The 13706-nt window shown below is 44.9% G+C and overlaps 1 protein-coding gene across 1 annotated transcript in view; it reads left to right on the top strand.

Moving 5' to 3' along the window:
- Positions 1-13706, top strand: part of HEPACAM (hepatic and glial cell adhesion molecule) — a 34933-nt gene that overhangs the window by 15749 nt on the left and 5478 nt on the right. Inside the window, exons 2-4 of the mRNA XM_053367234.1 lie at positions 8485-8826; positions 10235-10516; positions 12222-12315. Coding sequence (XP_053223209.1) covers positions 8485-8826; positions 10235-10516; positions 12222-12315 — 718 coding nt within the window. The remainder of the gene's footprint in view (positions 1-8484; positions 8827-10234; positions 10517-12221; positions 12316-13706) is intronic.

Here is a 13706-nt window from a genome sequence, read left to right as displayed (position 1 = left end):
CTTTCATAGTTGATCTGTCACACTTCCACCCAAAAACACAACACCAGCAGCACTTGTTTGAAAGTAAGGACAATATATTTATTCAGGTTAATAGCAAACACAAGGTCCAGAAGTCAAGAATCCTATGCGTGAAGCAAGGGATTAATAGCCAAATGGAAGCTACAAAGATGTCCCAACAGCTGAGGCACCTCTCCCACCAAGCTTTTAAATTCAAGGTGGAGTCCTCTTGCCCATCAGATGATGTCATCAGTGATGTCACCTGATAAGTGGGTTGTTGTGGTTTTGGGGAAATGGCCTTGTAGGCCAAGATTGGCCTGCCAGCCAGATGGTCTCCAACCCTGCATTTCCTTGAACATCTCTTCCCAAAAGCCCAGGTAAAGTGATAAACAGGACCTGTCAGCCACAAAGGGCTCTCTTCCCTTCCTGGTGTTTTCCTTATATGCAAGCTGGGGGGTGGGGGAGAGATTGGAGTTTTTGCAGACATGCCACCTGCAGTTCTGTTTGACTCTGCGTTTCCATTTCACTCACAAGAAGACCTGGATTCAATTTGGAGCAATTCTCATGGAGCCCACTTCCCGAATCTCTCCAAATCAGCCCAGTTTGACTTGAGATTCTTATGAATCCAGTTCACACCTCTGGTTTGTTCTACTACCAGTGTCCCGTGTCCCTGGATTCTGGGGCGGGGATTTCTCCTGGCAAACCAGCCCTGCAAGATGGTCCTTTACCATAAAGCATCAAAAATTGGTTATGGAAGAATGAGCTGAAATACATGATGATGGCAAAAAGAAGCAAATCAGCCCTCCGGCACCATATTGTAGAAGACATTTGTGGGTGATTTTCTCCAGCTGTGATACTGCAAAAGCAACCATAACTAGTTCAACTGCATGTCATTGGAGGTGGAACAGTTCAGTGGCATGTGAGCACCGTGTGTGGCTGGCTAAATCTGCCTGGCTCTGCATGTTGATGGTGTATCTCTACATCCTCCGAAAGCAAAACAAAGATGCGCTCTCTGCAGGTGATCAGAGATCACAATGGTTGCTTGGCAGACATTCCCTGGCAGCCCTCCTTACAGAACATCCTGATGCCCAGTATACCACATTCCCTTGGCTTTGCTTCTGTTCTCACACTTTCTTTGTACATGGTGCTGGGAGGTGAATACAGGGCCAGTGTTTGCCTAGCTACGAATTAGACAGGGAATGGAGAGTTCAGTGTCTCTTTAACCCAGTGATTTATATCTTTTTAAGGACAAGCAGCCTTGGAAGGCTGAGCCTGGTAGTAGAGAAACTGTTTAAAGCAATAGGATACTGCATTAATTGTACAGTGGTACCTCGGGTGACATATGCTTCAGGTTACAGACTCCGCTAACCCAGAAATAGTACCTCGGGTTAAGAACTTTGCTTCAGGATGAGAACAGAAATTGCAGGGCGGCAGCAGGAGGAGGCCCCATTAGCTAAAGTGGTGCTTCAGGTTAAGAACAGTTTCAGGTTAAGAACAGACCTCCGGAGCGGAACGGATTAAGTACTTAACCCAAGGTATCACTGTATAGTGCAAATGTTTCTGCCAATTGCATTCCAACTCACTGGGGGGTGGGGAGCAAAGAAATGGCAGGAAAGATTAAGCAGCCTTCACCCACGCTCAGCGTTCAAAATTAGCCAGGTGCCAGGCACATTTTGCACCTGGCTATTGGCCATTTGCGACCAAGAGAAGAAGTTGCCCAGGCACCAGGATGGCGCCTGATGTCTGCATCATCTGGAGGTGCATGTTTTCACACTCTATTAACCAATGCTATTTTTGTAGAGAAAAAGGTGCCAGAACTGACAATGAACAACACCTCCCTCCAGCTGAACCCCCCCCCCCCAGCTAGCAACACATCCTGTAGAATTCTGTCCATTATATTTTATCTGCCCAATCAGAACGAATTTCGGGAACCCAAAAGTCATATTGAAAAAAATGACCTTTGAGCTGCTTGGCTCCAAAATAGCAACTAGGCATTCTACTTCAGTGACTGTCACCCTGGTTTAAGGAGCCATTTGGTGCCTAACTTATATATCTGAGTTTTTAACACTGCCTGCTCTCACTGAGCTACAATTCCCAGAGTTCCCTGAGAAAGACGGGTGGACTGTTAAATTGCTTTGGAAATTGCTGCTCTGTGTAGGGAACAGAGGTCTCCATACAACTCTAACCACACTCTTAATAAACTGCGGTCCTCAGGATGCTTTGGAGGAAGCTGTAAGCGTTAAAGTGGTGTGATATTAGTTTAAATGTATAGTGCGGATGGGACCTTACGTCAGTACTGGGAACAGGAAGCCCTTCCACCACATCCAGCTACAGCAGGCTAGCTTTGAGGGTGCAGGATATGCTATCTTAGGAGACTCAAGAGGAATGGCTGCCATACCAACCAGCATATGCCACCTGAGTCAACCACCTCCCTCTCCCTAATAGTAGGGCTGACCTGGTACCATCTCCTGCTTCCCAATCCTTTTAACTGTAGGAGGTGCTGGAACTGAGTTTTGGCAAGTTCTGGCTGGTAAAAAGCCCTGGGTTTCCCCTTCTGTTTGCATCAGGCAAAGGGAAAGAGAGAGCGAGAGAGAGGTTTGCATACTAATAGATCTCATGACTTCAGGACTTGTTTAAGCTCTTTCTTGTGCTTCTGCTCACAGCTCCTAATCTAGCAGTTAATTGTCACCCGGATGATTCATGTTCCCCTCCACTGCATATCAATACTGGTTTTGTTTTGACCTCAGCACCCAGGCTGCGGGCTGAAGCCATTTTGGAAGCAGCTCGTCTGATACTGAGCATCTGCTGTGTCCTCTTTTGCCCCTGGCTGCATTCACTGAACCTCAGTGGTGGCTGGTGCCCATTGGGCCTGGCAGGGCAGGTAAGGCAGGGAGGCTAACCATAGGTGGAGCCAGAAGCAATGGCAGGAAGAATCAACTAATTTTGTTTCCATCCAATGTTGAAACGAAGAAGAAGGAAAGCACCCAAGGGCCTGGGCAGACTTCCAAGGGCCACATGCATGTCAGTGACATGTGGGGCTACAGGCAGAAGTGGGTGGAAAAACTAAATTCTACCCAAGTGTAAATTTTACCTTTGTACTGTTACAGATCTGGGGTCATCTGGGAGCGATTGTTAGAAATCCATAAAGATTTCTATTCAGATAATACTTGGAGTTTTGAAGGGAAGGTGCCAAGCAAGTGAAAAATACAGCTAAGCTTTTTTTCCTCCAGGCCAGGGCCTCACCTGAGATAGAAGTCGCTAAGAATGACAAAAGGTGCTGGAAGCAAGTCATTAACCATCAACCAGGCAGGAGGCTGCCAAGGTGATGGGGAAGCGTGATATCACACAGGAAAAATATGTCCTTTAGGAAAACAGAGGTCTGGATAAGAGGAATGAGCAGATAGATGGAAAGGAGTTACCTGGAGCAGGGCTTTTTTTTGTGAAGTGGAAAGGAAGCGGGCAGCCATGAAGGCCAGAACCATTTTGGCAGGCCGGGGCAGAGTCACAGAGATGGCAGGCAGGATGTCTCAGACTCCAATGCTGCTTTGGGAACAAGCCCCTCTGGAGATGTAATGCTCTGAACTCTTTCTGGACAAGACCTAGGTGTAAATATATGTACAATAAACCATATATATTTCATTGGAACTGAGTGAAGATGGCGGCTGCCAGCAGCGAAAAGACCTTTGGATTGATTTGGCAGAAACACCAGCATGTGAGGAGATGCTGCAAACTTATAGAGGGGAATCATAGACATAAAATCCACACAGAAATACATCATTGTAAGCTTCAACTCGCTTGTGGGAACAACTCAGAGGCCGTGAAAGAAGGAAGGTTAACAATAGAAAGAATTAGAGGAACCATCGGAAATGACTATGAAAAGCAGTAGAGATATGAGATGACCAGAACCCCCCGAACTTGAAGCATGAGAAGTCCCATTAAAAAAATTATAATTTGGCAGAATATTTGGATTATTTGATATGTATATGTATAATTTGGAATATTTAATGCGATTTGATTAGATTGTTAACATGGAAAATTTAATAAAAATGAATTTTAAAAACAACAAGAAACCATATATATTTTTAAAGACACTAATCTCTTCTGTGCCTTGATGTCCCAGCAGAAACACCCCCCATACGGCGTGCCTGGCACCCCCTGGAAACTTGCTGCTGCTCAGCAGATATTGGGAGTGGCACACAACCTTTTAAACAGGCGCATTAGTCTAGTGTTTGTAAATATGCACACACCCTTCTCTACCCTTCTTCCCGGCAAAGCAGGAGTCACTGAGAGCATTCAAGGACACATTCCAGCCAGGGGGAAATACTCCAGGAGAGCAGGACCAGTCTGGGGTGTGGCAATTGGGAAGGGGACCAAGGGCCAGAGAGAGGGGTTTGGAAGGCCACATTTTGCACCAGATCCCAAGGATCCTCCAAGTGTCCCTATTTTCCAGGCACAGTCCTGGATTTTACAGAAGCCATCCCAGTTTCTGATTTGATCCCAGAATGTCCCGCTTTCCCTTCGGATGTCCCTTTTTTCATCGGAGAAACGTTGGAAGGTATGGTGTGAACCCTGAGCCAAGGACATAAGTAACAATGCAACCTTTGGAAGACATCTGAAGGCAGCCCTGTATAGGGAAGGTTTTTTAATGTTTTATTATGTAGCAACCCAGTCCGATGTATAGATATTTTTATTATGGAGTAAAGGTAAAGGTAAAGGGACCCCTGAGCATTAGGTCCAGTCACAGACGACTCTGGGGTTGCAGTGCTCATCTCGCTTTAGTGGCCGAGGGAGCCAGCGTACAGCTTCCGGGTCATGTGGCAAGCATGACTAAGCCGCTTCTGGCAGACCAGAGCCACGCACGGAAACGCCGTTTACCTTCCCGCCAGAGCGGTACCTATTTTTCTACTTGCACTTTGACGTGCTTTTGAACTGCTAGGTTGGCAGGAGCAGGGCCCGAGCAACTGGAGATTGTGGGGATTCGAACCGCCGACCTTCTGATCAGCAAGTCCTAGACTCTATGGTTTAACCCACAGCGCCACCTGTATCCCACCTGTGTAATTATGGAGTAGGACATCCCTATTTTCATTGGAGAAATGTTGGAGGGGATGTTCCCCTTGCCTGCTATACACATATACAGCGTGTGAAGAGTGGGTGTGGCTTGTGGAGAGGATGTGGGGCTGCATAATGAGTATTGTGGGGCCACATTCCCCCCACCCTCCAACCTGAGATTCTACACCCTTGCTTCTGATTAAGTTTCACCCCTTTTTGAGTTTAATTATGATAAAAGTGTGTATTGGCAATAAGTAATATGAAATCGAAATATGGAATAGACCAGAGTTTGGGTTTTTAGTGTTAACACCAATATATGTTTTATTGTTTGTTAAGAAAATTATGTGTCTATGGTTATTCCTGTGTGTAATTTGGTATTTGTGTTTTTTCTTTTTTCTTGCTACAGCAATAAAAATTTTTTAAAAAAAGGTTCCACCTCTTTTTGGCATCGGTTGCTCCTTTTGCAAACTGAAACCTTTCTTTCTGCACTCTCCTTTGTTTTTTCAGCACCACCCCGGCGTTAGCCCAAATGCCGATGAGTTCATTCCTATGCACAGGAGCACATTTCTGAATCAACAACGTGAAGCCATAGCAGTCCTTCAGACATTCTTGCTCTTCTGGGTGCTAAGGAGAGGAAAGGCCACGCGAGCTATTGCCTCCCTCCGCTGTCTTGCCTGGGTCCCAGTGAAATGTCAGGGCAAGGATTTGAGGTTGTTTCCGGCTTAACCATTGGGAGGCCTAGATCACCACCCGCCTTGCCTCATGCCATGGAGAGCCAGGGCTGGGGGCATTAACTGCTTGACTGCTGTGCTGTACTCAGACACAGTGAATTAACTGTGTCCTGTCCTTCCAAGCAAGGGGACGCGGGTGGCACTGTGGGTAAAACCTCAGTGCCTAGGACTTGCCGATCATATGGTCGGCGGTTCGAATCCCCGCAGCGGGGTGAGCTCCCGTTTTTCGGTCCCAGCTCCTAGCAGTTTGAAAGCACCCCTAAGTGCAAGTAGATAAATAGGTACCGCTTTATAGCGGGAAGGTAAATGGCGTTTCCGTGTGCTGCACTGGTGCTGGCTTGCCAGAGCAGCTTCGTCATGCTGGCCACGTGACCCGGAAGTGTCTCCGGACAGCGCTGTCCCCCGACCTCTTAAGTGAGATGGGCGCACAACCCTAGAGTCGGACACGACTGGCCCATACGGGCAGGGGTACCTTTACCTTTTTACTGTCCTTCCAAGCACAGTCCAGCCTCCGCTGCTTATTCTTGTCAATTCAATCCAATATTTAGACGATTAAAAGTGTGTTGTTGTTTTTGAAAAATCAACATCATCTTTATTTTTGTTGTAATCGTTTGCTGTTGGTCATCAAGAGACTTGATCATCTAATCCAGGCATGTCCAAAGTCCATTTCAGGGGGCCTAATCTAGCCCGCCAGTGGGTTTAATCCAGCCCCTGTGGCAGTTTATTTCCTGGGGTGAAATCCTAAAAAAACCTCAACAACTTCAACCCTAAAAAAAGCTCTCAATCCTTCACTTCATCAGATCTGGTCCTCTTTGAAAAAAGTTTGGACACCACTGATTAATCATAGTAATGCTTAGTACTTAATAGTTTGCCAGTGTGGTGTAGTTAGAACAGACTTAGGACCCAGCTACATGAATAAAAAATAGCGTTTTAAATGTGTTATAAACATGGAACACCAGATGGCGCTGTAGAGCACGAAACTTTTCTATGCAATTTTACATACGGTTCCCCCCTTTTGTTATAACGATTTAATTTATGACATATTCATAGCGTTTCCCCTCCTTTGTGTAGATCCACCCTTAGAGTGTCGAACTAGGATCTCATTTGAAATCGTCACTCAGCCTTGAATCTCACTGGGTGCTGTTGGGTAGATCACTGCCTCTTAGCCTCACCTACCTCACAGGGTTGTTGTGAAAAAATGGGGGAGGGACCATGAACGCCACCTTGAGTTCCTTGGACATACAATGAAGTGCCATGGATGCCAGCACAAGATCACTTCTACTATGGGCAGTAAAAATCTTTATTAAAAAGTTGGAGGGACTCTATAGTAGTGAATACTGTCACAAAAAGCACTGATATATGTGATAAATAAAAATAAATACTGTTTAAAGGTGCAATTCGAGGGTTCAGGGTGGCGCCCATAGAGCCATACAATACTGCAGACCTTCCTCTTTGTGGGTAGAGAGGAAGATCTCATTACAGGGGGGCTGCAGGAAATATGTCATTGGCTATTATTATGGTCACATCCACACCAGAATTGATGGGATATTTCTATTGTTAACGTCAGCTAATAAGGTCTCAGACTCTACCCCGTTCTGTTATATTTGCACATTTAAAAAAAGATATGGAGGGCCCACACCTGATCTAGGGCCCTGCGGGACTTGACATCTTTCCGCAGGGCCTGCAAGACAGAGCTGTTCCACCATGATACAGTCTGATCCCCTCCTTTGGTAATCCTCAAAGAACTCTAGCCCAATGGTTGCCATTAATTTGATTTTGAATTGATTTGAGAATGAATCAATTTTAGAATGCTGTGTTACATTTATTGTTGTTAGCCACTCTGAGCCTGGCTTCGGCTGGGGAGGGCAGGATAGAAATAAAATTGTTGTTGTTGTTGTTGTTATTACAGTGGTACCTCAGGTTACGTACTTAATTTGTTCCGGAGCTCCGTTCTTAACCTCAAACTATTCTTAACCTGAAGCACCACTTTAGCTAATGGGGCCTCCCACTGCCGCCGTGCCGCTGGAGCACGATTTCTGTTCTCATCCTGAAGCAGAGTTCTTAACCTGAGGTACTATTTCTGGGTTAGCGGAGTCTGTAACCTGAAGTGTCTGTAACCTGAAGCGTATGTAATCCGAGGTACCACTGTATTATTATTATTATTATTACAGTGGTACCTCGGGTTAAGTACTTAATTTGTACTGGAGGTCCGTTCTTAACCTGAAACTGTTCTTAACCTGAAGCACCACTTTAGCTAATGGGGCCTCCCACTGCCGCCGTGCCGCTGGAGCACGATTTCTGTTCTCATCCTGAAGCAAAGTTCTTAACCCGAGGTACTATTTCTGGGTTAGCGGAGTCTGTAACCTGAAGCGTATGTAACCTGAAGCGTAGGTAACCCGAGATAATGTGTTATCCATTTGATGTTAGCCACTCTGAGCCCGGCTTTGGCTGGGGAGGGCGGGATATAAATAATAATAATAATAATAATAATAATAATAATTATTATTATTATTATTATTATTATTATTATTATTATTATTATACCACTGTATTATTATATAACCTGTAGCTCTGGTGGGGACACTCATCGCCGACGGCTTCCAATTCTGGCTTTTCCAGCACCAGAGAGCCATCCTCCTACCACCTCCTTCAAGTAATCTCTATCCCTTAATGTTAATGCTGAGTGTCCTTTGCTTCTTCTTGCTAGATCTGCTGGAAGGAGTCAATATCACCAGCCCTGTGCTGTTAATCCACGGTACAGTTGGCAAGTCCGCCCTGCTCTCCGTGAAATACACCAGCACCAGCCGCGACAAACCCGTGATCAAATGGCAAGTGAAGCGTGACAAGGCTGTGACAGTGGTCCAGTCCATCGGCACCGGGATCATTGGTAACCTGCGCCCAGAGTACAGGGACCGGATTAGAATCTTTGAGAATGGCTCCTTGCTGATCAACGAGCTGCAGCTCTCGGACGAGGGGACGTATGAAGTGGAAATCTCCATTACGGACGACACTTTTACAGGGGAGATGAACATCAACCTTACAGTGGATGGTAAGTGAGCCTTAGAAAAAATGAACTTTAAAAAAAAGTTCATTAAGGTAAAGGGACCCCTGACCACTAGGTCCAGTCATGACCGACTCAGGGGTTGTGGCCTCATCTCACTTTATTGGCCGAGGGAGCCGGCATACAGCTTCCGGGTCATGTGGCCAGCATGACTAAGCCGCTTCTGGCGAACCAGAGCAGCGCACGGAAACACCATTTACCTTCCCGCCGGGGCGGTACCTATTTATCTACTTGCACTTTGACATGCTTTCAAACTGCTAGGTGGGCAGGAGCAGGGACTGAGCAACGGGAGCTCACCCCGTCGCGGGGATTCGAACCGCCAACCTTCTGATCGACAAGTCCTAGGCTCTGTGGTTTAACCCACAGCGCTACCTGCGTCCTGTAAAAAGTTCATTAGTTAAAGGTATTTATTTATTCTCTTGGTGTAGGAAAAGAGACTTTCATGCAGCTTCAACATATACCGGTAATAACACATGGTTTGGACTAGGAATGTGCAAATCTGTCAATTTCAGTTCCTCCTTTTCCACATATTAAGATTCATTTCCCCACCAATTTGCATGGAGAGAGAGAGAGAGAGAGAGAGAGAGAGAGAGAGAGAGAGAGAGAGAATCAGAAGCATTTTAGTGCAAATTTATCTTAATACATACATTTTTTTAATGCCGTGTTGCCTAATCTGCACAATTGTGCAAAGCATTTTTTCCTAATTTTGTACACTGTTTTTGTATGTTATTTTCACTAATTTATACACAAACTTTACCCTGGTGTGTGTGCATTGCTGCATGCCTTACCGGGCTGCAGAACTGCATTTCAAAATCCAGAGAAGTGTGAATTTCAGAGGCATGGCTGAGTTTTGGTTCACATCCCATTTCAGAAAATGAGAATCAGGTAAGTTCATTTTCAAACATGAATTGGATACTAAAAAAATTCTCCCTCATGCCAAACTTGGGCCTTGCTGAAACCCTTTTGCAAAACATCATCCGCAGTTGCTACTATAAATGAAACCTCCTCCTGTATATACCCTGTATGTTCAAATCCAGTGGAGAGCTTGGAGACACTGTGCTGCATTGTCTCATGGCAGCTGGCTTGGATTTCAGTGTCATTGTCAAAGCACAACTGCCATGATGTGACAAATGCTCTTTTTTCCCTTCTAGGCTTGCCTTGCTTGCCATTTAGCCCTCTCCTATAACTCCATTGCTTTCTACGGGACCGCCTCTCCTGGTATGTCCCATGGAGGACCTTATGGTCTTCAGACAAAAACATCTTGGATGTCCCGGGCCACAAGGAGGTTAGGCTGGCCTCAATCAGAGCTAGGGCTTTTTCAGCTCCATAGTTTTATCATTTTCTTCACTTTCCTCTTTACTGAGAATCTTTGCTTGTTTTGTCTTTGTCTTCCTAGTTCCAATTTCAAAGCCTCATGTCGCCCTGGCCTCTTCCACTGTGCTGGAGCTCAGCGAATATTTCACTCTGAACTGCTCCCATGAAAATGGCACAAAGCCCAGCTACACGTGGTTAAAGGACAGCAAGCCCCTCAGCAATGACTCCCGGCTGATCCTCTCCCATGACCAAAAGGTGCTGACCATCACCAGAGTCCTGATGTCTGACGATGACACCTACAGTTGTTTGGTGGAGAACCCCATCAGCAACGGGCGCAGCATCCCCATAAAACTTACCGTCTACAGTAAGTATGGTCAACGCAGATACCGTACACAGAAGGGACAACCAGAGACTGGGTCTGCCTTAATTATTATATACCTTGTTATGTGGAAAAACCCAAAGCCTTCCTTTTAGGAATTCTAGGTGCCAAAATCACAAGGGAGCAGAAAAGACTGTTTATGTATGCGACCACGGCTGCACGGATGTTATTGGCCCAGAGATGGAAAGAAGATAAAGTCCCTACCAGAGAAGAATGGCAGATTGAGTTGATGGATTATTCCAAAATGGCCAAAATTTTGAAGAATCAGAAACCAGGAAGGCCAAAATTTTAATAAGGAATGGGGGAAATTTATAACCTATCTTAAAAACCATTGTAAATAGTTAAAATAGTAGGATTGGAATTTCACTTGTAGTTTAATGGTGAATTTTGGACACAATGGAGAGGCAAAAGATTTTGGATTATCATAAAAGATGCAGGAGGAAATGATTAAGAATAGGACCCACAAAGGGGAGGAGGGAAGTACAAGAAATTCCTTGGAATCTTGTTTTTATGTTGTAAGTTGGATATGTGACTGTAAAATTTTAATTTGAAAAACCAAATAAATAAATAAAATTAGTAGTAGTAGTAATAATAATAATAATAATACTGTAATCATAATGATGATAATAATAATAATGTAATAATAATAATAATAATAATAATAATAATAATAATTAATAATAATGGAACTGGAAACAAAGGTGGAAAATGTCCTGGCCTTGCTGAACCCAACATTTCATTACTTTCCGAAAATTTATGGATGTTCCAGATTTTTTATCCAGGGTTTTATCCAGTGCTAGAGTAGATCTATTGAAGTTAATGGACATCTGCACCATACATTTAAAGCAGCATGTATCATTCCACTTTAAAGAGCCATGTCTTCTTCCAAAGAATCCCGGGACCTGTAAAGGGTTCTGGGCGTTGTTAGTAGGCCCCTTCTTCCTCTTGCAGTGTTATAATTCCCAGAGAGGGTTAACAACCAATCCCTTTTCTCCTTGTATCTACCCATCCTTTTGACCTGTTGCCTCGGTGATGTGGGAAGAGCAGTTGACACTCTCTCACCGCTGTTAAAATAAGTGTTATGTGCTGCTTCTTATAACTAGGGGTGGGGGAGAAATACCACTCAGTTCATGTTGAAAGTGTTGGAAAATTTCATTCCACCTTTAGTTGCAGACATGGAACTGTTGCATGTCATATGTCTGTTTACATACCAGCACAGCTTGCTGGGAACTTCTGTTGTGTGTATAGCTTTTCCTTTTCCCTGTCTCTCTGAGAAGACAAAGAGAGAGACGATATGTTTCTTTGTCCTGATTTATGATTAATAAATCCGTAGTTGTAGTATGCTTCCACAAGCCTCACGCCTATTCTGTGTGCGCAGTTTCTATCTGCTGAGATAGTGTGCCCTGGCTTTGAAGCCTGGGTTGCTGATTTGTGTCAGAGCAGAGGCCGATGGGTCTTCACTGCAGGACGGCTGGAAGGAGACGACCCAGCTGGGCTAGTCGGCTGGCCTTGCAACCCTCTGCATGTGGACAGAAAGATGAACCTCCCTGGTTTGCGCTTTCCGTGCCAAACAGTACATGAACACCGCCATCCACTGAAATGGGCATATCTCCAAATCTTGCAGTTCAGGTCTCCAGCAAAATAGGTGATACTTGCTCTAACATCTGCCTTGTCTTTTGTGTCTCTGTAGGAAGGAGCTCCCTCTACATAATCCTTTCGACGGGGGGAATTTTCCTTCTGGTTACCTTAGTGACCGTCTGCGCCTGTTGGAAACCATCCAAGAAGTAGGACGTTTATAATTATATGTGTGTTTTATAACCTGAACAAAATGTTCTATGCTTATTTGGGGTAAATCAACACCAAAAGGCACCTTCGGGGTTCCCTGGCCCCCAAGATGTGTGTCGCATTCTCTCTCTGTAACAAAGGCTGCAGCTGCACTACATGTTTAAAGCAGCATCATACTGTTTAAAATCATTATGGCTTCCCCCAGAGAATCCTGGGAACTGTAGTTTGTTAAGGGTGCTGATTATATTCTGATGGATGATTGAGTATTAATTTATTTGATATAAGTTGTTTATTTTAAAGTGATGTTTTTATTATGGCATTTTTGAATTGGATCAGATCCGTTATAAGGTGTGTGATTTTGTTGTTGTTTCTTTGTATAGAAAGGAGGTACACAAATGAAAAGTGAAATGAAATGAGAGTTCGACTGAGAGCTACAATTCCCAAAGTTCTCTGGGAAGAGGGATTGTTAAACTGATGTGGGAATCGTAGCTCTGTGAGGGGGAACAGGGAGTACTCAGCACCCTTAACAAACCACACTTCCCAAGTTTCTTTGAGGGCAGCCATACTGCTTTAAATGTTTAGTGCAGGTGGTTGAAAATTGTAGTTTAGAGCAAGCTGCCTAATTGGTGCCATGGAGGGCTTGTTGCATTTGAGTCAGCCTTGGCTAAAACAGTGTCCTTACAAGCCGCTGGTCCTCTTATCATTGGCAAACTCCTTACAGCTTGTATGAACAGCTGTGTTTGAGGGCACATGTACCCAGGACATTTGCCAGTGCTCGAATTATGCCCCCCACCCCCAAGCTCCTGCAGTTTTTACGTGATGATGACTCTCCATCATCTTCGTAAAAACAGTAAGGTAAAGGGACCTCTGACCATTAGTTCCAGTCGTGACTGACTCTAGGGTTGTGGCGCTCATCTCGCTTTATTGGCCGAGGGAGCCGGCGTACAGCTTCTGGGTCATGTGGCCAGCATGACTAAGCCGCTTCTGGTGAACCAGAGCAGCACACGGAAAAGCCTTTACCTTCCTGCCGGAGTGGTACCTATTTATCAACTTGCACTTTGACGTGCTTTCAAACTGCTAGGTTGGCAAAAGCAGGAACTGAGCAACGAAAGCTCACCCCGTTGCAGGGATTCGAACTGCCGACCTGATCGGCAAACAGTAACTGACACAAAACGTTGAGAGTTTGGGGCAGCTTATTTGAGCACTGATGCTTGGTTGTATATAGTCATTCCCCCCTCCCTGGTAATTTTCTTTTTCCATTACAAAATGTAGCTGTAGAAATTTCTACCTGTAGCAGAAGACTGGAGTGGTGGAGGTTTTCTTAACCCTTTCCACTCTGGCCATTCCCCCCTCCCCAACTTTTTTTCTTTTCTTCCTCCTGATAGGAAAA

The sequence above is a fragment of the Podarcis raffonei genome, chromosome 15 (genome assembly GCF_027172205.1).
Source record: "Podarcis raffonei isolate rPodRaf1 chromosome 15, rPodRaf1.pri, whole genome shotgun sequence".
Taxonomy (NCBI): Eukaryota; Metazoa; Chordata; class Lepidosauria; order Squamata; family Lacertidae; genus Podarcis; species Podarcis raffonei.
Note: the sequence above shows the minus strand (reverse complement) of the source record. Positions and strands in the feature narration are given on the sequence as shown.